A 27,434-nucleotide genomic window follows, 5' to 3' on the forward strand; every position below is an offset into this window, starting at 1 on the left:
AAACACCTCGCTTAACATGACAACGAAAACAAGGAGGTCGAAGCTGTCTTGCGGGGAAAGAGGAAACACCAGCAGCCAACTTTACAACAAACTCTGCAGAAGACGGATTATTTTTGTTTAAAAATATCTCTTAGTGTTTTTTTGTTTTGTTTTTTTTTAATCAAAATGTACTACTGGTATTGGCACTTGGTATTGGTATCGGTGAGTACTGAGGGTCTGAGTATCGGTGTCGGTCTGAAAAAAAAAAGTGATACCGAACATACCTACATTTAATGTAATGAGAGTGTCTTCAACATTTTTTGATCCACTGCACACGCTCATCCTCCTTTTTTTTAATCAGTTACTTGCATAATTTAAAATGAAAAAAAAATGACCCCAGTATTTTGACAAGAACAGATATTCTTAATGTTATACATTTATTAAATGCTCTACTTTAATGCATGTACAGTAGTTGTGTTTCCTGCTCAATCACAACCTGTGCTACCTTTAACATAGCCACCCACTGGCAAACTAAAATTCAAAGTCAAAATTAATAGTGATTAATCTGCAGTAATAGATTAATGCAATAATTTTTCGTGATTAATTAATTAGTTGACACTAAGAAAATTGTGGGCCCCCCAAGGCCTTCGAGCGGGCTCTGTTTACTTTGTGTGTGTGTACAACTTGTAATCTGTTTCTTACGGGAGAGGATTAGGGCCAGTGAAGAGAGAGAAAAAAAAAAGTTGGCAGGATTCTGACTTTATTCTCAGAATTCTCACTTTATCGTCAGAATTCTAAGAATAAAGTCAGAATTCTCACTTTAAAGTGAGAATTGTGACAATAGTCACTTTAAAGTCAGAATTCTGAGAATAAACTGTGAATCCTGCCAAACTCTTTTTTTTTCTTTTTTTTTCCCCTCTCTTCACTGACCCTAATCCTCTTCCGTAGATTCTGGTTCAGATTCTTAAAATAAAATAAAATAAAAATTCTATCATTATGCACAGGGCCTTCAAATTGGATTCTGTAGGATGTGCAGCCAAGACACATGCTGTGAAATGAAGACAAAAGACTGTTGGAATATAAATGTGTAGGATATTTTATGAATTTATACAAAGTTTTACATTCAGGTCAGGGCTTTTGATCATGTTTAGGCCTTCAGAGCAGGCCCTTAAGGCCCTGACAGCACATCACTGTCAGAAATACATCATGGCATCAATCATCATACATCAACCCAGAAGTTCTCAATCACAGTAAACACGAGAACAAAATCAAATGATGCAACATCGTGCACATTTCCCAGCACTCCTACAGACTTGATGGCGCCACCACAATGCCCACGTTTAGCAGATTATGCAAAACACTTTTTTTTTTTTTTTTTAATTGCGTTGCCACCCCTTTTTGGCCGCATTTGCCAAAATCTGCCACTGTTGAGCAACTGACCATCCTTTTGGCACTTGTCAAAGCATGTTAATTTAACATGTGACATTAAAAAGCCAACAGGAAACAGGGGCTGACATTTAGTTGAAGGTGTTTGTGCCAATTGTGCACCTCACCCATCTCATGATTGTTTAATGAGAGGCGTCTCTCGCGGTCATGTATGCTGACTGAGCCTCTTGAAGGAATGACAGATCCAGCCAATTTCCTCACCTGGTCAGCATCTGTACAGTATAAATCATGTGTAATTTCATCTGTTCTGTTTGCATGTCGTGCGTGTTCAAGCTCAAAAGTTCTTGACTGGCATTTTAGTTGTCCAATCTTACATGCTTGATACATTTCTGAATTGTCAGAAAAAAAAACAGCTCATTTGTATAGAAAAATTTGAGTACAATTACAAATTCCTCATTCTTGATTCAAACTGTAAATGCTTACTGAAATTGAATGAATGCATATTAAAGGAATCCATAATGCTGAATGTTGTTTTTTTTCTTCTTTCCTTTCCAATCATTCCAGATACAGTTTGGACACTAAATCTTGACTATCCCGAAAAAGTAAGGAAAATTTCAACTTGTAACTATATTCTTATTCTATTATATATGCATTAAAAATTATATAGCTGAGTTTTCTTTTATTGTCTCTAAACACCGCCCTTATTTTAGCTTTCGTTGATCAGTTTTTGTTTTTGTTTTCTACATTTTTTTTTACCACCAGCCATTATCTTGCATCCTGCCAACCACCTCTGATTAATTGTCCTCTTTTGTTCTTTCTTTTCCTTTATAGCAACAACATGCTGAAGCTAATTCTTCTTGCAGGTAAGTTGCACAAAACAAAAGTTGGGCGGTTGATTCCAGATAGTTTGAACATTTGTGATGAAAAATGCCAATTTGCAGGTGTCTGTTTGATCACCGGCCACTTGGGTAAGCTTGAGTCTTGCGATGATTTGTAGATCCAATGAACAAGTTTATAAAACCCCAGTGTGCTGATGACCTTTTTTTCAGAAATACTGTAAAGTGATTTGTCTCAATGTTTCAGGCTCGACTGAAAACGTCGTGTGCCAATATTCATCCGAGTCAAGCAAACGCGTTGGCAGCAGAAAATTTCAAATTTCCCACATCGACACATCTCTGTGTACCCATCTGATGTTCAGCTTTGTCAGCATTAATCCATCTTATCAAATTATTGCTAGATCTGGTGACGCGTTAAAATTTACAGCCTTCACTTCCCTCAGGTCAGATATTCAGCTGGCAGGCACTTTTTTTTTTTTTTTTTTTTTTTTAAGAAGAGATGATGTTTTCAAGATGTCAATCATCAATAATTAAACATGTTTGCTCCAACAGCAGTCCCACACTAAAAACCCTTTTGGAGATCAACTTGATGATTCAAAAACCAATGTAAGCCAATCTTCTTTATATTGTTATTAAAGAACATATTTTTAATTCACCCTGCAACATCAGCCAGTTATTTAAAATTAAATGACTGAATTCAAAATCGCAAGGGATTGTGAAAAGCTGCATAATGTGAAAGTCTGCAATTAACGTCTTTCCTGCCATTATTGTTAAAGAGCACTTTTTCCCCCCCTAATGTTCAAGAGTCCAAGACATGTTGGCCACCTCCTCAAGCAGAAGCACTTTCATTACGTCTGCAATTGCCTACTTGAGACAACATAACTTTGATGGAATAAACTTTTTGTGGGTGAAAGACAACAGTCATGTGAAGAAGGCTGACTACACTTCTCTCATCCAGGTACGATCCGAAAGCAGATGTTCTCATCTACCAAAGAACATCAATCAAAATCATGTCTTACGGTACATGTCAACTTCACAAAGCTTTTCTTTTCTACAGGAATTCAGAGCCGAAATTGAAAATGAGAACATTCCAGCCGGAGAAGAGAAACTACTGCTCACTGCTAGTGTGGCTGCTGAGATACAAGCCATTAGAAGGAGTTATGATGTCGAAGCTATTTCCAAGTACAGACACACACGCTTGAAAAAGATTGCCATAATATGCTCTTTTCATATTTTGCTATGCATTAACTCGTCTGTGTTTTACCAGTGACACAGACTTCTTGAATGTGATGACATCAGACACAGATAAATACATTTTGCAAGAAAAACCATCGTTCAAAACGCCAAAACGCTCATACGAAGAGGCCGTAAGTCATAACCAGCAGCAACCTTTCTGCTACAGGATCACTCTCGATTCATGTTTTCATGACTTGAGTACCATGTCTGTTCTTTGGTCCCAAACTATTTTCCCCATAGGTCACTGCAATGGAATACTGGAAGAGTCAAAATGCAGCAAAGAGTAAGCTGAACATGGGAATTGGAGTATTTGGACAAGTTTTTACTATAAATTCTGAGAGCAAAGCTGAACCGGTGGAAGGCAGCTTGTCTGATATACCAGCAGGCTTCTGGTCCCGTTACGAGGTAAAAGCAGCAGCTTCCGTTATAACAGGTGAGATGACTGGATTACCAAAATCTGGATCTTGCTTTCAGGTGTGCTCTTTTCTGGAAGGCTCTAATTCACCTGAAGTTTGGTTTACCTTTGACAAGCAAGCTGAAATTGACGAAAAGGTAGACCAACTCAGCCAAACAGAATCCAAAAATCCACTGACGACATTGGCATGTCCCCAATGAAATGATCACTGAGATGACCCATCGTATCAACTGTTTGCTTGCATATTTGTAAATATTCTTTTATTTTCCCTGCAGGTCAATTACATTAAAGACAACGGATTTGCGGGAGCCTTTGTTACATCTTTGGACCTGGATGACTTCCTTGGAAGCTCCTGCACTGCCGAGCAATCTGTTCCGCATGGACAATTTGCTATCATTAACCGTGTAAACAACCAATTAAACCCAATATAAGCGACAACAGCAACAGCACAAGTACATGCAGAATCACAGCAGGGCATTAAGTAATCAGGTGTTTAGCCCAATACAGGTCAGCAATCAGGCACGTTTGCGTAACTTACCAAGGTGAATGGTTTTATGATATTAGAACTGTAAACTTCTTAGTCAAACAGAAATACAAAAGCATTGTGATGGTTGTGTGGTGGGTAGTGATTAAGATAATAACAAAATATTTACAGATATTTTAAAAAATGCATTTTTGTGTGCATTTATGACATCGGGGTTATTATGTCATTGTGGGGTAATCATTAAAGGTTTTTTGTTTGTTGGTACCATGATGCAGTTGTTTTAAATTATGCATTTATCATTCGTGTGATTACATGTCGTTTAAGACCTCATGACAGTTGTAACTACACACCAGCCTGCATGTAACTGTTGTTGTTTTTTATTTTTATTTTTGGTGAATCGGGTGATTGTGTGGGGGAAAAAAATCAATAAAATGCGTCTTTGACTGCAATGTGTTTACTGTATGTATTTTGACAAGGTTTTTTTTAATATCAGAGTCCTCTGCTGCAATGCAAAGTACTGAAACGAGCTATTTGATGAGAATAGTCATTTTTGCAACATCCTACTTGTTCAAGTAAAACAGTTAACCAATGAAAATGACTTGAGGGCCAATATGGTAGATGAAGACAAGGGACTTTATTATCAAGATGATAAAATTAACCATTTTCAGTTGATAATAAACAGGAATTGTTTTATGTGCCTCTTTCTACAGAACAGACTCACAAACACGGAAAAATACCAAACTCTTACCAGTGTGGCCACAATAGACAAAAACCACCACTCACTCTGTGATGTTCAACAGTTTTACCATTTGATAAACATGTATTTGGGAGACACCTAGTGGTGATATACTGAAAACAAACAAAAAAGGTTCATTGTATACTTTATATCCAATTAGTGCACAAATGTTAGTATGCAGATCCAATATGCCTGTGCTAAACATATTGATGCACCACAATCAGTGAAACATTGATGAATTACAATAACTTATTATTTTACAGCCCAGGCAGCTGTTGTGAATTGACAAAGACATGTCAGTCATGACATCGTGACTAATAGACCTGACTGTAACCTGACACAACCACAAAAATTAAGCATGCAAATAATTAGCTGCATGATTGTAGTTTTGTTTTCAGTAAAAGGATATGATTTTTGTTCCATTAGTTTAGAGTTCGTGGACAGAAGTGTGAGGCTCAGGAAGTTTCCCAATGTCACAGTTTTGGATCAGTCTAGAGTAGAACACAACAAGCTCCTCGTAGTTCTTTCTGGAAATCCTTTCATTAATGCCATGAAACCTAAGAAAAGGGGAACAATACATGAAATCTGCCTGGCAAAAAACATTTTTGTACATAATTGACATTGTTCATTCAGAGCTTTCAGTCACCATAACAGCTTTCTTATGTTTCTATTCTGCCTTCTTACCTCCGTGCATCCCCTGGTTTAAACCACAAAGGGGCAAAGCGGTAAATATCGTTGGTCAGATCTTTGAAGTGTCGACTGTCTGTGTTCCCAACACAAATGCCTGCACATTCAAACATTGAAATGCACAGTTAAGGAAGGTCGGGTGTTGTGTTTCAATCTGACATTTACCTGGAGCGACTGCTACTGTCGGAAACATGTCCAGCACAGTTTTCTTGATGATCTGGAAGCCGTAAGATTTTTCATCGGATGAACTGACGGGTAAAGGATCAAAGCCCTCAATGAGCTCTATCTTTACACGGTGGTCGCCAACTGTAACCTGGATGAGGTCCAGGACCTTGAAGGAAATAACAGGAATTTCATTTGACGCTGAAAATGTCTGATGGAACAAATTGGACTCATTACCTCTTGTAATGATTGTGCTGAGTGGATTCGTAGATTCACATAAGCTTCAGCAAGGGAAGGTATTACATTAAACTGCAAAAATATAACGCGGGGGGGAGTTTTGAAAATCAGATTGAATGACTGGCATCTAAATTCTAATACTTTACCTTTACACCTGAATTAAAGATTGTGACTGCAGTAGTAGTCCTTACAAGGGCATTGGAATCTGGTTTTTGTTCAAGAAACCTGTGCCACACAAAACATGCTCATTTATTGCAATAGTACCACAAAAAATGATCAAAACAAGGGAGGATGTAATTACCTGCCAACAAGTGGAGAAAACAGCCACAAATTTGACAATATGAACTTCAATGGTAGCCCAAACTAAAATCACAAAAAGAAGGTTTCATCCATATGCAAATTGGCCAAGCAGTTTATTTTAAACGTACCTTGTGGGCTAGGTGTTCAAATGTTTCACGTTCTGGTCCATAACCAAATAACATGGGCATCGGGTTGTCCTCAAGTCTGAGGAATAGCAGTCTTTAAGAAATGATGTGCAAAGATATATCAGCCCCCCAAAAAAAGACACAAAATTTTTATAAAAACCTTTTGACTGCTGCAGCTAAGATCCCAATGCAGCTCTCCCTGGAAGGCATTGACGCATGGCCGGGAAGAGTGGATACACTCAGCTTTACAATGGCGAGGCCCTTTTCACTTACACCAATTCTATACAAAAAATGTACAAACACACACTTCATCTTTTAGGGTTAGTAATAGTGACAATTTCATTTTGATGTTGCGTTCTTACAAAGCCGCGGGTCCATTAAGACCGCTGATGACTCCATCCAGCACAGCGAGACCCTCATCCAGGACAAACGACAGTCGCACATTCCGCTGCTTCAGCAGTCGTACGATGTTCATGGCTCCCTGGTGACCGTTGACCTAAAAAAGACCGAGAAGACGACGACACAATAAGCGCCGTTTACTTTCCAAGTATGTCTAAGGGAAGGTAGGTTACTTCTTCATCATGCCCGAGGCCAATGTAAAATCCTCTGCGTGGTGCGTAGCCTTTCATCAGCAAATACTCCAGGGCCTGAAGAACACCCTGGAAGAAATAATGAGGATCGGTTGCATGCAGTTTGGAAGCAAACCACCTGCCAAAGACGCCGACAATTGCCAAAATCATATGGAACAATTCAGGGTTTTTCCTGGCTCAAATTGTGGTATCATCCTGACTATGATGAGTGACTACCGATACCAGGAATCGGTGCCAATACCAGTCTTATTTTAACTCAACTCAACTTTATTTATGAAGCACTTTAAAACAAGCATTGCTGTATACAAAGTGCTGTACATGGAACAGAAATCGGTCATGCAGTAAAGATAAGTAACATTGTAAGTAGTAAGCAAACAAGTAAATAAAGTTTGCATCAATAAATTAATAACAGGAAGTAGGTACGTGAATAAAATAGATAATAGATAAATGGAATAAACATTTTAAAAGTAGACTGAGAGGGAGATTGCCTAATATTTTGTGGAAGGTCGTTCCAAAGGTACTTTTAAGGTATCGGTACTCGCGGCAGTGACCGATACCATTGTCGGCCGCCTTCCAGCAGCCGTTTTATGATCAGGGACAAGGAATTAGAAATTATATGAGTACAAAGTTGCCATTAACTTCATGCAATTTTAGGGAAAATTATATATTGGGATAGAGAGGTCTTTCTTTAAAATCATCTGTCAGTTATGAGTGGGGAATTTTATTTACTAATGGTATCGGTATTTGGTATCAGTAGCGGTGACTACTCAAGAGTTGCGTATCGGTCGGGGGAAAAGTGGAATCGAATATCCTTAATCCTGACCATGCACCATGACGTGCATGTATTCTGTATTAAATAAACTCATTTTAATTTTTACAAGCAACGTATAATAATGCCATGTTTCAATAATAACAATAATAATTACAATAAAAATATGACTATTATCATGTTAAAGCATTCATTCATTATCAGTTACTTAGGCTGGAGATGGTGAGCACATAAGGTGGAGGTTTTGTACTCAGGAAAAACCCTAAGCATACTGTATAGTAATGGCGAACACACAATAATACATGACAACACGACATTCCAACATCTAATTTTGCTGTCGTTTATTTTCTACCACCCAGATGTTATCCTGGTGTTTACTGTTTACAAACATTCTGAAATAGCGGATTCTCTCACCATTAAAGAGCTCTTGTCATCCATCGTCCCTCGACCGTAGATGAAACCGTCTATCTCCTGGGCAGAAAAGGGCGGAGCCACCCAGCCGTCTGACTCTGTGGCAGGCACCACATCGATATGAGCCAAGAGCATGTATGGCACCAGGTCGGGCTGCGATCCTGGGATCCAGAACAGGTGACTGTAGTTGGCCACCAGTTCATGATGTACCAGGCTTGAGGTAAAAAGTGTCGGGAAGGCTGACAAGCAAAGAGAAGAACACGGAGTCGAGTGAAACAACTTTATTTTGTTTTTATGTATTTCCTTTGTATTTTCCACCTGACTGAGGATAAGCAGTGCAGAGTTGTTCAGTGGCTATTACAGACAACAAGATACAACATAAATACATTTTGTTCAATTAAATTACATTAATGTGCACTTAGGAGACACAGTGACAAACTGGGAGTGTAAACGAGTTAAATAAGTTGATCTAAGCTTCTGCAAATATCCAATTGATAATAAAGAGTTTGTTACTATAGCCAGAAAAAAATATGTGTTGTAGTCAGCCCGGGCCATGTCGGACATTTTTTCGTGAATTTATGGCAACGTTGGCTAGATTATCCAATAGGATCGAAGAGCTTTTCAAATACGTATACGTCAATTTAACAAAAGAACAGTAGCTCCTCTGTAGTTTGTGGTGGTTCAAGTCTACTTTGGACAAAATGGAAAATAGCAACTTGCCGAAATGTTTGGATACGTTGGAAATGTTGAGCTCGTCAACAGTTTTTCCAAACCGAAAAAAAATCTTTAAAAAAACAAAAAACAAATGCTGATAAAAATTCACTACAAGTTTTCCACACAAAAAAAATTAGGTGAAAAATCCGGGATAAAAAAACATTTGAAAAGATATTGAGAAAAGAAATCTGCAAATATGTGAATCTGCTGGTGCCGGACCACAAGTATGCAGGAGTTGACTCTAGAAGACAGTACTAGTCGGGTAGACTACGGTAACCCCCCTGGCCATTAGATGGAGCTATTTTTCATCTCACCAGTTTCTCTGGACCAAAGCGGCCTTGTTAGACTTTCTTTAGCGTTGAAATGATTTCAAGTCAAGGGGTCAAGGGGAATCCAAAGAAGTCATTTAGGATCTAAATTGATGTCAAATTATTAGCAAAAAATACCAAACTTTTTTTTTTTTTTATATATATGCAAAGCTACTTGGTGCCGCCCACCCATAAGGGGTAAGATACCCCCCATGATATTGCTCTAGCGTTGTCCAATTGTGTGCACAATAATCTAACCCAGCCTTTTTTCAGTGATATACGCCCAGTGATTTTGTTTTGTTTTTGTTTTGTTTTTTCCAGCCAAGTAACCCCTAACCAGGGCAAAGCATTTTTGTTTTAAAAATAAATAAATAAAAATACAGTAGTGAAAACAGAGTTCTATGCCATCACTGTCTGATTTATTAAACTTTGGAACTTTATTTGTTTGTCTCTCGCACAATTTGGAAATCAAAATTACCAATAAAGATGTGTGCACATAAAAATTATCACCATAAAGTGTCCTCGTTTGGGATCGTAGTAGATCTGTTCTCAAGTAAATTTATAATGATTGACAGGTGATGCTCCTGGCATATCACAAGCTGGGTTGAACAATTCAGGTTTGGGAAGACTAGGTTTTTAGTATATTGGAATCAAATAGCCTACTGAATCTTCTTCTTCTTCTTTCGGCTTTTCCCTTCAGGGGCCGCCACAGCGAATCAGTTGCCTCCATCTGACTCTGTCCTCTGCATCCTCTGCTCTCACACCAACTACCTTCATGTCCTCTTTAACTACATCCATAAACCTCCTCTTTGGTCTTCCTCTCGATCTTCTGCCTGGCATTTGAAAACTCAGCATCCTTCTTCCAATATAGTCCAAACCATCTAAGTCTGGCCTCTCTGACTTTATCTCCAAAGCTTCTAACATGTGCTGTCCCTCTGATGTACTCATTCCTGATCCTATCCAACCTGGTCACTCCCAAAGAGAATCTCAGCATCTTCATCTCTGCCACCTCCAGCTCTGCCTCCTGTCTTTTTCTCAGTGGCACTGTCTCCAGACCAAACGGCATTGCTGGTCTCACCACAGTTTTATAAACCTTTCCTTTCATTTTAGCTGAAACTCTTCTATCACACATCACACCTGACACTTTTCTCCACCCGCTCCAGCCTGCCTGCACACGCTTCTTCACTTCTATTCCACACTCTCCATTGCTCTGGTCTGTTGACCCTAAATACTTAAACTCCTCCACCTTCTTGGTTTCTTCTCCCTGTAACCTCACTCTTCCACTTGGGTCCCTCTCATTCACGCACAGATACTCCGTCTTGCTACGGCTAACCTTCATTCCCCTCCTTTCCAAGGCAAACCTCGACGCTTCTAGCTTCTCCTCCACCTGTTCCCTGCTCTCACTACAGATCACTATGTCATCTGCAAACATCATAGTCCATGGGGATTCCTGTCTAACCTCATCTGTCATCCTGTCCATTACCATTGCGAACAAGAAGGGGCTCAGAGCTGATCCCTGATGTAGTCCCACCTCCACCTTGAACTCCTCCGTCACACCTACAGCACACCTCACCACTGTCTTACAGTCCTGATACATGTCCTGCACCACTTGAACATACTTCTCCGCCACTCCAGACTTCCTCATACAAAACCACAGTTCCTCTCTGGGCACCCTGTCATAAGCTTTCTCCAGGTCAACAAAGACACAATGCAGCTCCTTCTGACCTTCTCTGTACTTTTCAATCAACATCCTCAAAACAAATACTGCATCTGTCATACTCTTTTTTTTTTTCTTTTTTTTTTGGCATGAAACCATACTGCTGCTCACAAATGTTCACTTCTGCCCTCAGTCTAGCTTCCACTACTCTTTCCCATAGTTTCATTGTGTGGCTCATCAGCTTTATTCCTCTGTAGTTGCCACAATTCTGCACGTCTCCCTTGTTCTTAAAAATGGGCACCAGCACACTTCTCCTCCATTCCTCAGGCATTTTCTCACTATCTAAGATCATGTTGAACAACCCAGTCAGAAATTCTACTGCTACCTCTCCTAGACACTTCCATACCTCCACAGGTATATCATCAGGACCGAGCGCCTTTCCACTCTTCATCCTCTTCAATGCCCTTCTCACTTCATCCTTACTAATCTTTGCTACTTCCTGGTCCACAACAGTCGCCCCTTCTACTCTTTGTTCTCTCTCATTTTCCTCATTCATCATAGCCTACTGAATAAAATTTTATTTTATGAACTTGTATGTTCCTGAAATATTTACATAATTATTTTTAAAATGATTTTTCGTTAATGATACTTTTTAGATTTATATACATATTTTGTTGAGAATTTTTCGGGAGGGGTGGGGGGGATATTTCTGTTCTCGCCTACTTTTTTAAGTGTCTTGGTCGGTTCTTGTTGTGGTCACAGTGGACGCTGCCTTGTCCGGTAAAGAAACAATTAGTGACCTGTTGGACTTTGTTACTCGGCTAAGCTTACGCATAACTGTGCTTCTAAAACGTTTGCAAATGCCATTACCTCTTCGGAGAAACGAGCTGAAATGAAGAAGTGCAGTACTGTTGCTTTCCGTGGGTGAAAATGACACCGTGGGGATGCGAATGGCTTCTGTTGAATGAAGAAGAAAGTCACAAGCAACCAGGTAGGGAGGAAGGGAGGGAAGATTCTCCTCTGCTTTGTTGAATTGACGGCTTGTTTCATGGACGCACGTAAACTCACTGCGTACCTTTAAAGTGTGTTAGAAGCTCCTCTCGCTGACGGTGGTCGATATCAAGCGATATGTCACTCACCGCTTCCCAGCGTGCGAGTTGAAGTCCCGCATTCACGTCCAGTGACAGCGTTCTAATTGACGCTATAGTAACCAAGATTAAAACGGCAGCGAATCCAGTACCTATTATAATTTTCAGAAATCTGATCATCATGACGTGAACAACAGTATAACTCTTGAAGTCGAATTATTCTGCAAATTTCACACTGCTTACAGTCGTGACTGTAAACAGTTCACAGCTGACGGTCCTGCCGCCTGCCGACACGCATGCGTAAAAATAATGACGTCACACGGAGTCGAACGTCAACACGGAAGCAAAGTGGCAGCTGCTTCAAGATTAAAACTACAAAAAATAATAATAATGTGAAACTTTACATTTGTTTTAAACAAATGTTTAAACACCCATTAAATGTCAATGTTAATAATGGTTTACATTTCTCTGTGTTCATGTATTGTAAATGTCACTGAGCTACAAAAATTACTTAATTTAAACTATTTTGAACCATAATTTTTAGCCTAGGTAGAGTGCCTTTGACTAAAGCTGAAGGTGTTTCCAGAGTTGTGTGCTCAGCTCTTTCACTTAATATTTCTGATTCCACCTGTAAAGACATTAAATTTGTTTGTTTGGAAAAATAATCACCATCATGTGAAAACAGAAAACACTTTCAACACCTTCTTTTTGACTTTCCAAGGTGTTTTTTTTGTTTGTTTGTTTGTTTGTTTGTTTTTTGGAACGTGATCTTTATTTATATTAACTGTCATAATAGCTTATTCCCTTTAAACCTTTGCTACAAGTAAAGTCAAGAATGACATTTTGAAATGTTTACATAATATATAGCTATCAAAAACACATCTCAACATTTCATCAAAAATAAATGTAGCTGCTGTGAAAGTGAACCTGAAAGTGTAACAGCTTTGTTTTATGGTTGTTCATATAGTAATAATATATTTTTAAAAGTACTTGAAAACTCAATAGGCCTACTTTTAAAACAACTTAAAGAATTCACATTGAAAGGAAGAACATTTTCGTTTATCTAATGAAAAGAAATTATACACCATCGTCAATTGTTTTTAATATCACATTTGGAAAATTTCACCTATAAGTCTCAATTAAAAAAAATAAAAAAATCTGAATTGTCTCTAACTGTGGTAGATTATGTGATGCTTTAAGTTGTCTGTCAACTGGAGTGGATTGTCCATGAGCGCTACAAGAGAACTAAATGAGTATTTTTCAACACAAATGAAGAACAAAAGGGCAAAATGACAAAACAAATGAACCCTTCCTGGTGTTTTTATATATACATACTGTGTGCAGGACCGCTTCTTGGCTTGCTCATCCACAACTGGAGAGAGATTCAATAAAGTTGCACATGACTGACTGTATTTCCCACTTCAACTCTTCAAGCACCACTGCAGTCTGAGCTTTAAGTGTTGAATGACCGAAATCTGTCTGACCCTGCTGAACCGAGACCAAAGCTCCTGCACATTGCCAACAAGTGAGTTAAGTTTGGCTTACGATACTAAATATACTTTTTAGGAATGAAACCTTTTTTTCTCATTATTGTTTTGGTTTGCTTTTGATGAACAGTTGAGCCTACTAAACTGTGTTTTAATGTTTATATATACAGTCATTGCAGGTTTACAGTTATTCTGATACACATCTAGGCACAAACCCAAAATACAATACAGTGCAGCTGTTTCATTTGGAAGAATAATTTTCAATGGTAAATGATATGGTGAATCTCTTGTCATCTGAAATGTATTTATATCACCTGTTTTCATCATATTTAACACCAAAACTAATAATCATCTAATCCCTGATTTTTCTTACCCAACAACCCGCCCCAACCTGAACAGAAATGATCATAGAGAATGACCTGATGTTCAACATAACTAAACACATGAATTGATGATAAAGTACTTTACTTTTACTCTTCTTTATTTTCTTAATTACACTCCTCTCGATGCCATTCAGTGACATGTTTATCAGCCTGGAGTCATACAAGGACCTGGATGGAGGAGTTGAGCACAGGCAAAATTCCACCTTGTTGTTTTTTTTCTTTTACAAATCCAGAGCAAATCCACTGCCTGTGGTATGTTTTGCCATACAAATGTACTAATAACTGCTACAGACATACAATGAAAAACAAATTAGAATACAAGCTGTCTATTGGGGAAGCAGGCCTTTATTTTAACACTATTCAACAACATTAACAGTGTTTTACGATCCACGTCAAGTGAAAGTGGAGTTCTCAAGAAAATGGACTCTTATGGAGGAATGCAGAGAAATGGCTAGAATTGAAACATACTAAGTTGAACAAATAAGTAAATACATCATGCACATCATGCAATCAAAGTCAGAAAGTATGCCATCACTACAAAACGTAAGTTCATTTTTAATACTGCCCAAGGAACTTATTTACAACATGCAGTAAGTCTCCATCCTTTCAATCAAAACTTTACGTGCATTGCTATATGCTGCTGTTTTGGTCAACAATTTCCAGGTGTGAGGTAATTCTAATTTTATACTTATGATCTCTATCTGGGATACAGTGTTCCCTCATTTTCTGCTGGGGTTAGGTTCCAAAAAATAATAACATGAAATAATAATAAATGAAATCCGCGATGTTGTTAGCTTTATCTTTTAGATTTATTAAAAATGTTTTAGGCTCTATAACCCCTCACCTGACGGTTTATACACTTTTGTCATCAAGGCATTTACTTTTTTCCCCACATTCCTTTCTTGTTTAAACATTCTCAATGTTCAAACCTTCACACATTTTATAAAATAGGTACATTACTGTAAAAAAGAAAAAGAAAAAAAAGAAATGCATACGAAATTGCACACACAAAAAATCTGTGAAAAGTGAACCACATTATAGCGATGGAACACTGTATCTATAATATGGTATGAGCTTTTCGTATACATGATACAGCCACTGAAAGGAAGTTCCTGGAAAGGTCCTTCAAGGAGTGGAAGAAGGTGTGACTAAAAAGTATGGGTAAGTATGTAAGACTCCAGGGGAATTACAGCTTTGTAGTTTGTTCTTGAAATATCTTTTGTGAAACAAGTCCTGGAACTTTCCTGACACACTTAGTATAGTTCACCAAACATTGTGTGACTGAATGAAGTGACAAGTGTTCAAGTGTTTTGAGTACGTTGAAAAGTAGAAAAGTGAAGCCCATTTAGCATTTAACATTTCAAAAGCGATCATCTCCTCTTGTTGATTGTCCACTGTGTGTCCAATGGCTTTAAACCCTACATGAAATGCTAGAGGGAACTCACATAGGAATAGAAAGCCATATGACACAGTCGTGCGCTCATTTTTAAGATGCAACACCGCTGCAGAAAGAGCTTGGAAACAAAAAAAAAAGAGGTAAAATGAGGGTCAGGTTGCAGACAACATTCCGGGTTTAAAACTCACATAAGCATGAATAATTAAACAAAGAAACGGAGTCTTCATAAGCCCAAGGGAGGTAGCACTCTCCTAGAAATTGTACTTTTCACAGCACACACTAAAATAAAATGACCCTTCCCCGATGTTTGAACCTCACAGCAGCATGTTCTGGGAGTGGTTTCAATCCCAAAGCAGGCCAAACTAATCTTTGGTATAAAATGCTGTCTGTATGTGAGGTGCCATTTTGATCACAGCTATTTTCCTGCTCAATCTTAAGCACGTCAAAGAAACTTTTTTTGTTTAATCCATGCACGACTTTGGAAGGATGTGATTTTAAAGCACTATTGGGTGCAGAAAGCCTATGAGAACCCCAAATATTTTTGCTATATTTAGAATTAATTCACCACATCCCAAATCTCACTGAAACTGATTACTGGAGCATATAATATCATAAATTCATCCAATCAGCATAATTTGCAATGGAGGCGTAAAATGTCGAAATACCGTAGTTAAAATGTACTGGAAGTTAGCCTCAAGAGATTCGTGTGGTTTCTGGCATGAGAGCAGTTTTATCAGAACTTGTCTGAGTACAGATCAGTGAAGGCATTCGTGCCATGATGCAATTTAGCTTTTCTCTATATTTATCTCCAAGTTTATTTGAAAAGTGATTATGTCACAACCAAAAGAGGCTGATGTTACCAGACAATCTGAGCTGTTGGGTTTTCATTGAGTCGTGACTCCAGCTACGAAGGCCAGATTTGCTCACTCAGATGTGTACTCAGAGAACAGTAGCCGTTGTACAAACAAGGGAGGAAAAAAGTGGTGTGTACAGAGGGGAAGCAGGCTACTATGGAGGACAGAGGAGGCATTTATTGACATTGTATCAAGTGCAACAGAGGTATTTGGGGTGCGTAGGGGCCAGGTATTTGTCAGTCTGTGATTCTTGTCTCCAATTCAAACAACAAAAGCCCCTTTGAGACCGCGTTCCTTTTTTTTTTCTCAACTTCCTGTACTATGCAGCAACTTTACAGTACTGGGAGAACCACTTCTCCTTCACTTTACATGCACCTGTTACAAGGAAGGCAAGAGGAAAAACTACAACTTTTTTTTTTTTACTTTTAATCATAAAATACAATCGCTTCATCCAACCTTGAAATTCAAACTTGTTTCTATGTGACCGAATTTGGTGTTAAGCCGTCAGAGAGTGAATTTGCCGCACACCGATTGAGCGAAGTTGTTTATTCATGAAAGGCCACCTCCAATGAGCCCCAGTGAGCCTGTGTCGATGCATATCTCAGCATAAATTACGAAAGCCTCCGTGACAACCTCTGTCCAGACAAGAAGGTGATTGTTAGCCACAGGGAGGATTAGCTCTAATCCCCTAACAGCATACATGGTCCCTCTCTGCTGGGAGCCAATTTAGACAATCAGCTCTGGCCAGATGTTTTGAATCACTAATGTTGATCACGACCACGTGTTGTGTTTTTTTTTTTTTTGCGGGTATGACTGTGAAGCATGCATGATGATGAAGTTGTTAAAAAAAAAAACAGACACAGAAAATGACTCACACATCATCACAGGTTACTGGCTCTGAATCCAAAGATGATTTCTTCTCCTCACTCTAACACAAAAGCATCTTCTACTGACAAGCAACAAAATCAAAACCTTACGCCTGTCTCTATAACCACACACTTGTGAAAGTAAGATTCTGTTAATTCATGCTAATGATGGAAATATCCGACTCTTACCTCTCTGTATCTCTCCCGCGTCCCTGGCTGGAGCCGGAATGGCATCCCCTCAGCCTGATACTGTATGGGGAGACAATGGGTAGCAGAGGGGGGAGGAGTTACTATGCGAGCAGGAGGGAGTAAAAAGCGAATGAAAACCAGGAGAGAGGGAAAGAGGGTGAAAGGGGGCTCTGAAGGGATCACCCACTTATAACGCTCTCGAAACGTTACGTGAATGGCAATTCCTCAGCCCCCCTCCCAACTACCCCCCCTCCACCCTTCTCCCCTGGATGTAATGTCAGAGAAAACATCAAGCAGAAATCCCCGCTTCACGTGGGAAATGTCAGGAAAAACAAGAGACTGTGAGAGAATGCTGTTCCTGGTTTTAAACAAGTCCTTTTCTTTGGCTTTCTTTGAATGATTTCTTAAGACTCCAAGTTGGCAGAGTGCCCACTGGTCCTGGATGGATAAAAGAGGGGCTGAGGTAGGGGGGCTTTCTATTGTGTTTGTTCCTTTCCTTTCAGGCCAGCCACTCAAGTTGATCTTTGCAGCCAGTGAGAATATTCTTTAGTTATCCTTCACTGTCACCGCTCCCGTTTCCACTAATAATGTTTCACCCGAAATAATATTTCACCTGCTCCCCCGCCCCCATCCAGAACAAAAACAAGTTACATTTAATGTAAAGTACTGACATGACTTCACCCAAAAAAAAAAAAAAAACATTTTTGTGATCTTACTTGTCATAGCAGTTCGTCGGGAATTTCACCAGTGAATGTGGGATGAAGACAGCAGGTGTTGTGACCCCCTCCTCCTTGTCCATTGAATGTGCTAAAAAAAAATTTGATGGTTCATTGAATGACGTCATGTTGGTGAGAGGGTTCGAAGGCTTAATGCGAGCGCAACTCTCACTTGTGCTGCATCAATGCTGCAAGAGGAGCCTTGTTTTCACTCCCGCTCGACCCCTCCTCCTCATTCCCCACTAACCCTCCCAGTCTTCCTCTGGCTTTTCCAGCAAATAGACACAGGCCAGGCTCATTACTATTCACCGGGTTCCTCGAGGACACACATCGCCGCCCTGCTCTCCAGTGCCGTATCGAAAGCGACGGGTGTGAGGTGAAGCAGAGGAGGGCAATGGAAGGGATTGATGACAAGAGACATCTTATGATACAAGAAGGATAGATCATGTCTGTATGTTTCAGGGTCTGGATCTGAGTGTTGTTACCAGACAACTGCATGCATGGCTTAGTCTCTCTCTCTCCATCTCTCTAGCTCTCTCTCCCTCTCAGTAAACAAACCCTACATCTTGTTTAGGGGTTTTGAGAAACCAATGTGTATTTTTTTAGCAGTAGCAGGCAGTCCATTTGGTACCTGTGTGGTCTTGAGATACGAATAACTCAGCTTAACTCATTCACTGCCTTTGACAAGTATACTTGTCAATTGTATTTTTTAGAGCGGCGATAAATGGGGGCTAATCTGAGCATGCTCCACAGTAAATATCAAACTTGGAAACAACTTTACTGATGCCCAACCACCGGTAGATGACATCATTGCCCCATTTTATACGAAATAAACACAGTTTCAGAGTCCATGTGAGAAATGGCTGTATTTTGGCAAACCTACATTTTTCTACTGTCAATTATAAAAGAACGGGACGGGACAAAAAGTAGGTAGTCTATTCTGTTATTTGGCAGATTCGGTTTATATATAATTATTTTACGTAATATCACATGGGTATTAATAGTTTTGAAATTTTCTCAAATGGCTGGTAGTGAATTAGTTTAAAAAAAAAATTGAGATAATCATCATTTGGCCAGTATTTTTGCTTTGACTTACGAGTGCAAACTTGTAATACGATCTATGGTGGCAGTGACTCAAGTCACTTCACAACAAACAGTTTGTCAGATAGAATTTGTAAATATTCTTCTAAAAATCTATTTAACTACTCACAGTTAGTTTACTGTCAAACTAAATATGAAACAAGGAGAATTACACCATGTATATTTAAAACAACATAGCCTGCTAGCTTAATGCTAATGCTAACATATTATGGGGAAACGCCATAGACAGATGCTAACAATTCACATCTGTGTGATGGTTTAATAACCCTTTAAGCAATGGATATTTGTACATAAAGTGTGCAACAATTCTACTGCTGATAGGTTATGATGTCACTTCTGTCTCCATATAATATCCATATGTTTGTCTTAAACTGACGCAAGTGGCCAAGACCTAGAATGAACAGTGCAATGTGCATTGAAATGAAGAAGTTTGCCAAAAAGTTGTAATGATTTTAATTATTTATTTATTTATTTTTACTGCTTTTATAAAATATATAATATATTAGAATTATATTTTTTATTACAAATTTGTTGTTGTTTTTTGGGGTGTGGGGTATTTCAATTCATTTGGAAAATGTGATTTTAGATATGAGTGTTTTGAATTGCTAGTACAGTCAAGGAACAAATTAAACTTGGATCTCACAGACAGAATCACTGCATTTGGTTGTACTTGGCGACCAGTGTAGTGGGGGCGTGCATGCGCGTGTGTGTGCGCGTGCGTGCGTGTAGATTGCTATAGACTTGTATAAGTGAAAATAAGTGGTCAGCTGTATATGCCTTTGCTATATAAACCGGCCACCAGCATAAGCGCTCCTAACTAGGAAGGAGGCATCCACTTGGGGAGAGGCATTCATTTATTTCAAATGGATGATGCACCTGGCGGCTGATTGGGTCATGGTGTCTATTAGAGACAGGATGATTCACTCTCTTTGAGAAAATAAACATTTATTCACCTCACTATTTTCTCATCATATTCTTATTTTGAGAGCAATGTGCTTTTAGTTTATTGACATTTTTCATTCTCAGTCAATAAATCATCTCCTGCAGATCAGAGAGGATAATTAGCCATTGTAACATGGGTCAGCAGATGCAGCATACATAGTTCCATTCATGGAACAAAAGCTGAGATGGCCTGTTATCTTCACAGGCCTCTCATGTTGTATTCATCTTGTGAGAGAAACCGCTGACTGATAAGCACCATCACTCAGATGTGCAGAAACAGCACAAGTCGTGGGACACCTAGCCAATACAAAATATAGACCCTCTTGTTGTAGCCAGAAGTGGGAAGTAAAAAAAAATGTAGCCTTCAAATGCATAGATTTGTCAGGTGTCTCGTCAGGTATCTTGTGCTAGCCTAAACAGTCACCAGGCGTACAACATTTCTCAATCTAATGTGAAAAGTCACATTTTTATTGTTGTCATTTTTTAATAACGTTTATGGGCAATATTATTTTAACAAAAACGCCAGAAATTATTGATGGCAAAGTTTCTTTTTTTTTCAGATCATCATGGTTATGGCACACGTCAGGTTAATGAAGCAAGGTGTGTACTGCCGTCATGTAGAACAAATCAAAAGCAGCCAACTGTATTTTAACAAGCTATGGTTGCATGGAATTCATTACCTGGATTTAGTTATTAGAAAATAATAAACTAAGTTTTAAAAAGAAGTTGAAACTTCTTTAGTTTACACAATAATGAATATGACATGAGAACTTTTGAGCATTGGAACAATGAGTCAAAATGTTGGATTTATATATTCATTATATTTTGGATAATTGAAAATAATTGGAGCATATTTATTTATTTTGATTGTATTACAATTATGTATTTAATGTTATTTGAATGCATTGACCTTTCATTTATTTTTATTTTTATGTTTATTTTTGTTGTTTAGTGTATGTATGTGAGAGTAGGTGTGTATATGTCTATATTTTTATTAGAAATAATAAGGGGATGTGCTCCTTGCAAGTGTTCTAAGATGCCCGCCTGCAGTCATATAGCTTTTTGTTGTTGTTTTTTTAAAGCACATTATTTTAAAGCTTGAAAGATCAGTGTAGTTTCATAGTCTGGTTTAATAGTCACCGCTTTAAGCCATCCATATTCAAAACGCAACTTCAAAACCTCAACAAACAACATGAAACTAAACAAAACCTGTACTTGAACAAACAAATGCTGAATCAATTCATAAAAGATCTACTAAGACATGTACCTGCTTTTCAGTTAAATGAAATTGAAACATTAGAGTCTGGAAAAATACTTCCACTCACTGTAAGTAGCCCACTTAGTGCGAGTTCTTGTGTAGCCTATTGGTTGTAATTTATCCGTAAGGTTTTTGATTGGCCCTTTCATTCACACCAAACTCACCCAAGCATTTCTTTGTTGACCTTGCTTTGCTCTGGATGACAGACTTCCAACAAAGTCCTTGGAAGCATCGAATTTTGTATTAAGAATTGTAGCACAGTTTCTTCATATAGGATAGGCTGACAACTTAGTTCAAAGTGGTTGAAAAAAAATCCTTTATTCTAACTTGAGTAAAGCGCAGGACTGATGTGAACAAATGGACAAAACAGCATGGAGTTTATTCAGCGTGACTCGTGAGGCTCTTTTTCCCTAGTTTCCTTCAGCACTTTTCTGCAAATAATGTGCGCATGTTTTTTTTGGAGACAGTATTATTAGTGTTTGTATATGTAGCAAACGTGTTTTAACTAATTTGCTGAAAAGTAGCTCACTGTGACTAAGGCTTCATTATAATGTACTTTTCTTCTCTGCCTTTCAGCATCTAGTTCAACGTTTTAGTTGATACAATTGCTTTACCAGCACTTCTTCGAAAACATGTAGCTTGTAATGCAACACAGAATATCACATAAGCAGTACAAGGATATGGAATTTCATGGTTTTATGTTGCTACTCACTCTAAAGGAGTGGGAAAGTCTATTACATATATATATATATATATATATATATATATATATATATATATATATATATATATATATATATATATATATATATTTAGGGGTGTTAAAAAAATCGATTTGGCAATATATCGTGATACTACATCGCGCAATTCTTGAATCGATTCAATAGGCAGCTGAATCGATTTTTAAACTTCCATTTAATGGAAAAATATTCAACAAAACGTCTTACTTCGGGTTAGGGTTCACACCTTGAGCATGGAAGAATGTTATATGAACTGAACATTAAGCCCTAATATTTTATTTGAATGCTGTTCAAACATGAAACAGATTACAACCTGTATAAGACTGAAGTTTCAGAAAAATAAATAATACATTTTCATACAAATCTTACACTCTACAAGTTTACTGTTTAATATTTTCTAAATTTGAGTGAAAAAAAAGGCAACAATCGACTTATAAATTTGTATCGGGATTAATCGGTATCGAATCGTGACCTGTGAATCGTGATACGAATCGAATCGTCAGGTACTAGGCACTTCACACCGCTTATATATATATATATATATATATATATATATATATATATATATATATATATATGTCATGTTGCTGGGCTCTCAGTGTGTTTTCCTTGTCTCACAGTGCCTGATTAATGAGAGGGGCGTGTCCCCTGCACCACACCTGCAGTGCATCACCTATTAGGCCTTCATAAGGACTGGGACTCCTTGCAGCCACTGTCGGGTCGTTGCTCCGTCTGCTCACAGCCATCGTCTAGTGTTTCTACTGTTTTTCGCCTTCGCTAATTATTATAGTCAAAGATTCTCGATTTTCATCTGCGTAAGTTTTGCTACGTCTCTTTTTGTTCCCACTTTTATGTGGTGTGTTTCATAGCTATAGTAAGTTGTTGCTTTCTTGTGTTTGCGGTTTGTAGCCTTCGGGTCTTTTTGTGTTGTGTTAATTTCCCTCCTTGCAATTTGCAAGCACTTTTTCTTAACCTTTTTCCTGGCTGTGTCCAGCGCTTTATGTTCATATTCACGTGTTTTGGTGAATAAAACCTCTCGCTTACTCCTCTGTGTTCTGTGATTCTGGGATCCACTCTCCGGTCGCACCGGAACCTTAACTCTATGTGTGTGTGTGTGTGTGTATATATATATATATTTCATTCCGCAGACCTTTGACAGTTGTGTCACATCTGCTTGACCTCACTTTGTTGTAGCGCTTGACTTATTTGTTGCTGTCTGATTTTTCCAGTAGAAATAAACATATAGTGACTTCCTGCTTCCCGTTGACGTTCACATCTTTATTTAGCTCATTCCTGTGTTATCAAACAACCAATTGCTTTGGGACATCCACATGCAGTCCATGGCCGTTGTTCAAATGCTGATCGGTGATCAGTAGAGCTGGCACGTACACACTTGCACACTAAACAAAAGCATGCTTGGTTATGCAGTAAGTCATGCTTTGAATATGACTTGACCTCAGATAAATTGTCCAACACTCTGCCCTGACGTAATCTTTGAATGTCTGAAATGGAATGATTGAAACTTGCGACACAGTAACGTTGAAAATGGCACGTGTTAGACTAGAGTACTAACGTGATTGTGTGACCATTCAAAACGGCTCCAGCTCAACTACACCAACCTGAGTACAGTGAAGAAGGGCAGGTTTATGTTTGCATGACCTTAGCATTGAGTCTAGTTAGAGTCATTACAACAGCTTTAAAGGCCATTTTTATTCACTCCTCTGAACGACTCCTTCATTTTGTCAATATTTGCAACTTGTACACCCGCTCTACATGTGCTGATCTCACTCTAATCGTGTCTGCCAAGTTATGATATACACGCATGGCCTCCTTACCCTCGTCGGACTTCTATTAGTATGAAACAAACGTTGAAGTCAAGGTGGATTATAATAGGATTAAAAAATTTTGGGACATTTTTCAAAGAAATAAGAATAGGAGTGCACAGACACACATTAGATTAAATAGAAATTTTGGGGAAAAAGGACAATACGTCTGGAAAAGACAATAAATTCAGAAGTTAACTTTATGTATTTTGTATGTACTGTATAGCTCTTGAACAGTTTAAGTCCACCAAGAATCAAATATGAGTACCTTTGTTGTCAAAGCTTATTATTTTGCACAAAGAGCAAACAAACACACAATTTACCTGAATTATAGTGGTAATGTTACGAGTGAACAAATCCTGATTTTATTTGAAAAGTGAACCTCACAAGTATTCCCCGTCATTTTGTACAGTAGGATCCCTTTTTTCTAAATTGAACATTAACCTGAATTGTTTGACCTTGAACTGAGGTGGCTGCCAATGCTACGGTACATCAGCGCCACCTTGTGTTGAAATTTAAAACGTGCTTTGGCCTGCTGAAAAGTGAAACGTTTCTGTTGTATATTATTGAGGCAACCAGTGACAATTATTTTTGCAATTTTGACCTGATAACATCTGACAAATGAACTGCAAAGATTCTCCATGTATCAATTCAACTTTTTTTTTTTTTTTTTTTTAAAGAATTGCACATTTTCAATTGTTTATTTTTTATGCATTTTGTTTAACATATCCATGTGAAAATGTTCAGTGTTTTAAACTATGACTATAAAACTAACCCTCTATACAATTTTTCCTTATCAGCAGTATTAGTCACATGCTGCCCTTTATGCCAATTGAACCCATGCAAATAAGTACATGTCCTACTTTAGTAACCAGAGGTGGCTGTTGATTTTTAACGACAAGAACCTCAAGATTACACAAGTTGACAATTACCTGAAAGAAGTCACCCTGTGTTGTTAAATCTCCAGAAGAGGAAGTGTGGGTGGGTGATGAATGTTAATAAATGTCTTTTGTATAAACACGTTTCTTGAGGTTTCACTCCCGATCAGGTCCACTTGCAAGAGATTTTAAATCTGTTACAGGAAAATCAGCACTCTGAAAAATGTGTCATGGCACCAAGACATACAGTATGTCAAACGGGTGGTGTGGTGCGATTCTATGGCCTGGAAAATGTTACAGTGGTGCCTTGAGATATGAGTAAGGCAACTTACTCAACTCAGACATTAGCAACGCAGGTAGACAGACAGTATACTACAAACTGGTGTATGTTTTATTTTTCTTATCTTCTTGCGAAAAATGATGGCTTATTGAGTTGTAACCGTCTCTGTATAACCATATTTCTGTATATACTGCACCCAAGTGTCCAAGAATTTTAGCTTTTTTTTTTTTTTTTTTTTTGATGGGTAGTATTCTATTTTTTTTATTTATTTTTTTTATTTTTTTTTGCTTCACATATACATTCTAAAAACGACCTTTTAACTCATTCACTCCCAGCCATTTTCACAGAAGCAATCCCGTTCGCTCCCGGCTGTTTTACTGGATTTTGACTGATTTTGCAAGACCCACAGAATATTGTGTTCTATTGCTATAAAAGCATGGAACCTATCAAAAGAAAGATTAAAGTCTCTTCTTTCATCAGGAAAAAAAGTATGTTTCTATCTGTTTCCATTTTGCAGCAATTAGCATTAGAATAGAGCAAAGTTTCTCTGCTGCCACCTGCTGGTCGTTTTTGTAATAACTACCATTTCTGCAACCGTTCTTTGCAGTTGAGAGGCTGCATCAAAGCCTTCTGTATGCTCTAGCATTAAAAAAAAAAAAAAACAATAAAAAAACGTATAAATACGTCTTTGGGACACTTAGAACATAAAAAACCCCGTATTTATACGTTATTGGGAGTAAATGAGTATTAAACAACTTCTTACCATTGACAGTACTGCAGTAGTAGTGTCAACTTAAATTAGACAAATTTTTATAATTATTTCTACAAGCAATTATATCAAGTTACTGCTTTGTAGGGCATCATTACTTATAAAGACTGGTCCATGAAAAAAATCATTTTTAGAACGAATTGCAATTTTATTGCACTGATTTATGAACGAGGAATTGACGTATATTTAATTCATGTTTTAATGTCCCATTGTGTCCAACAATGATTTCATCCATTCATTTTCTAAAAATACAAAAGTAATGTTTTCTAAAGGGCAATTTTAAAGTTGGGCTTTGCCGGAAGTCCATATTTCCCATGTTTGGGCTAAGCATTATACTTCTTCCATGCAATCATTCAAGGGATTAGGTATTAAATCCCGGTCTTACTCACGCTGCTCCAAGTTAATCACGCTGCGCATTACTGTCATTCATCACAGAATATACATTGTTTTCAACGCTAAGCAGATGCTTAAGAGATCCCTGGATATCTAAACTTCACTAAAGCCTTGACTTGACCTCTTATGTCTTCTCAGATTGATGCTATCGCTGACACATGAACAGATGATAATCACAAAAGAGTCTCAAAGGGCTCCACAAGCCCGCAGCTGACAAAGATTAGCAACATCTTCTGATTTAAACCCCTCAAACGTGTCATATTAATCTTGAGGCAACAATTGTTTGAGCAGAAATCATATCAGCAAACAGGCAACGTCATGATATTATCTACGAAAAACAACGAACAAATCAAATAATAATGCACAGATTGTTTCGTTGTTGTTGTTTTTTTGCATTATATTTATTAGAATGTTTATTTATTACAAAAGTGATTACAATCTTATTACAAAATTATTACAATTTTCCTAAAGTCCAATATTATAAGGGCTGTTTTCTTTGTTAAAAAAAAAAAGTGTTTTTTTGTTGTTGTTTTTTTTGTTGTTTTTTTTTGGTTTGTCCAAGGCTGGAACAGATTAATGGATGAATTTATTTCAATTAATTTAAATTATTTTAGATTTAGATCACAGAACAAATTAATCTCAAGGCACCATTTGGGCCCCAAACAATACCAGTTTATTGTAATTTAAATGTAAAGTCTAAATAGGGTATTCTGATTAGTATTGCGTTTGTGGAATATAAATTGAGCAGAAAAATCCACACTTTCCCCATCTCACGGGGCGGCCATTTTGTCACTTGCTGCCATCGGAAAATGACATCACGGTGCCTAAGGGCTCAAGCAATGTCCTATCACGAATCACCTGTTTTCTGAGTTTGGCCATGTGACTTTTGCAAGATAAGTTCTTTGGCACTGTGATGTCATTTTTTGTCGCAAGTGACAAAATGGCTGCCCCCTGTTACTGTGTTTAAAATAGTGGGGCGTACAGAACATATCGTAAAGAATACTTTTGACTTGACTTCCCCTCTAACAATGTTCTTTTTTAAGTTATTTCATTATTTTTTGTGAACTATAATAACCTTGCTTGAAGTGAATTCAACACAATCTTCTACTGAAATATCATCTCGCTAGGATGACACACGGGCCTGTATTGAATATCATAAGATGATGTCACGTCATGAAAAGAACAGGACCTTCTGAATGTGTCATTAGCCTTCGAATTTCTTTTCCATCCGCCACAAAA

General features: G+C 38.0%; 1 protein-coding gene across 1 annotated transcript; it reads right to left on the reverse strand.

Moving 5' to 3' along the window:
- Positions 1-4,948: 4,948 nt before the first annotated feature.
- Positions 4,949-12,433, reverse strand: pm20d1.2 (peptidase M20 domain containing 1, tandem duplicate 2). Its single transcript, XM_077515244.1, has 13 exons — positions 12,108-12,433; positions 11,903-11,989; positions 8,357-8,592; positions 7,156-7,242; positions 6,946-7,079; positions 6,744-6,863; positions 6,587-6,662; positions 6,460-6,521; positions 6,305-6,383; positions 6,159-6,230; positions 5,925-6,090; positions 5,757-5,856; positions 4,949-5,629 (listed from the first exon to the last, which is right to left on the reverse strand). The coding sequence occupies exons 1-13, from the start codon at positions 12,301-12,303 to the stop codon at positions 5,500-5,502; spliced, it is 1,545 nt and encodes a 514-aa protein (XP_077371370.1). The 5' UTR covers positions 12,304-12,433; the 3' UTR covers positions 4,949-5,499.
- Positions 12,434-27,434: the final 15,001 nt, after the last annotated feature.

Source organism: Festucalex cinctus, chromosome 2 (assembly GCF_051991245.1).
Source record: "Festucalex cinctus isolate MCC-2025b chromosome 2, RoL_Fcin_1.0, whole genome shotgun sequence".
NCBI classification, from domain to species: Eukaryota; Metazoa; Chordata; class Actinopteri; order Syngnathiformes; family Syngnathidae; genus Festucalex; species Festucalex cinctus.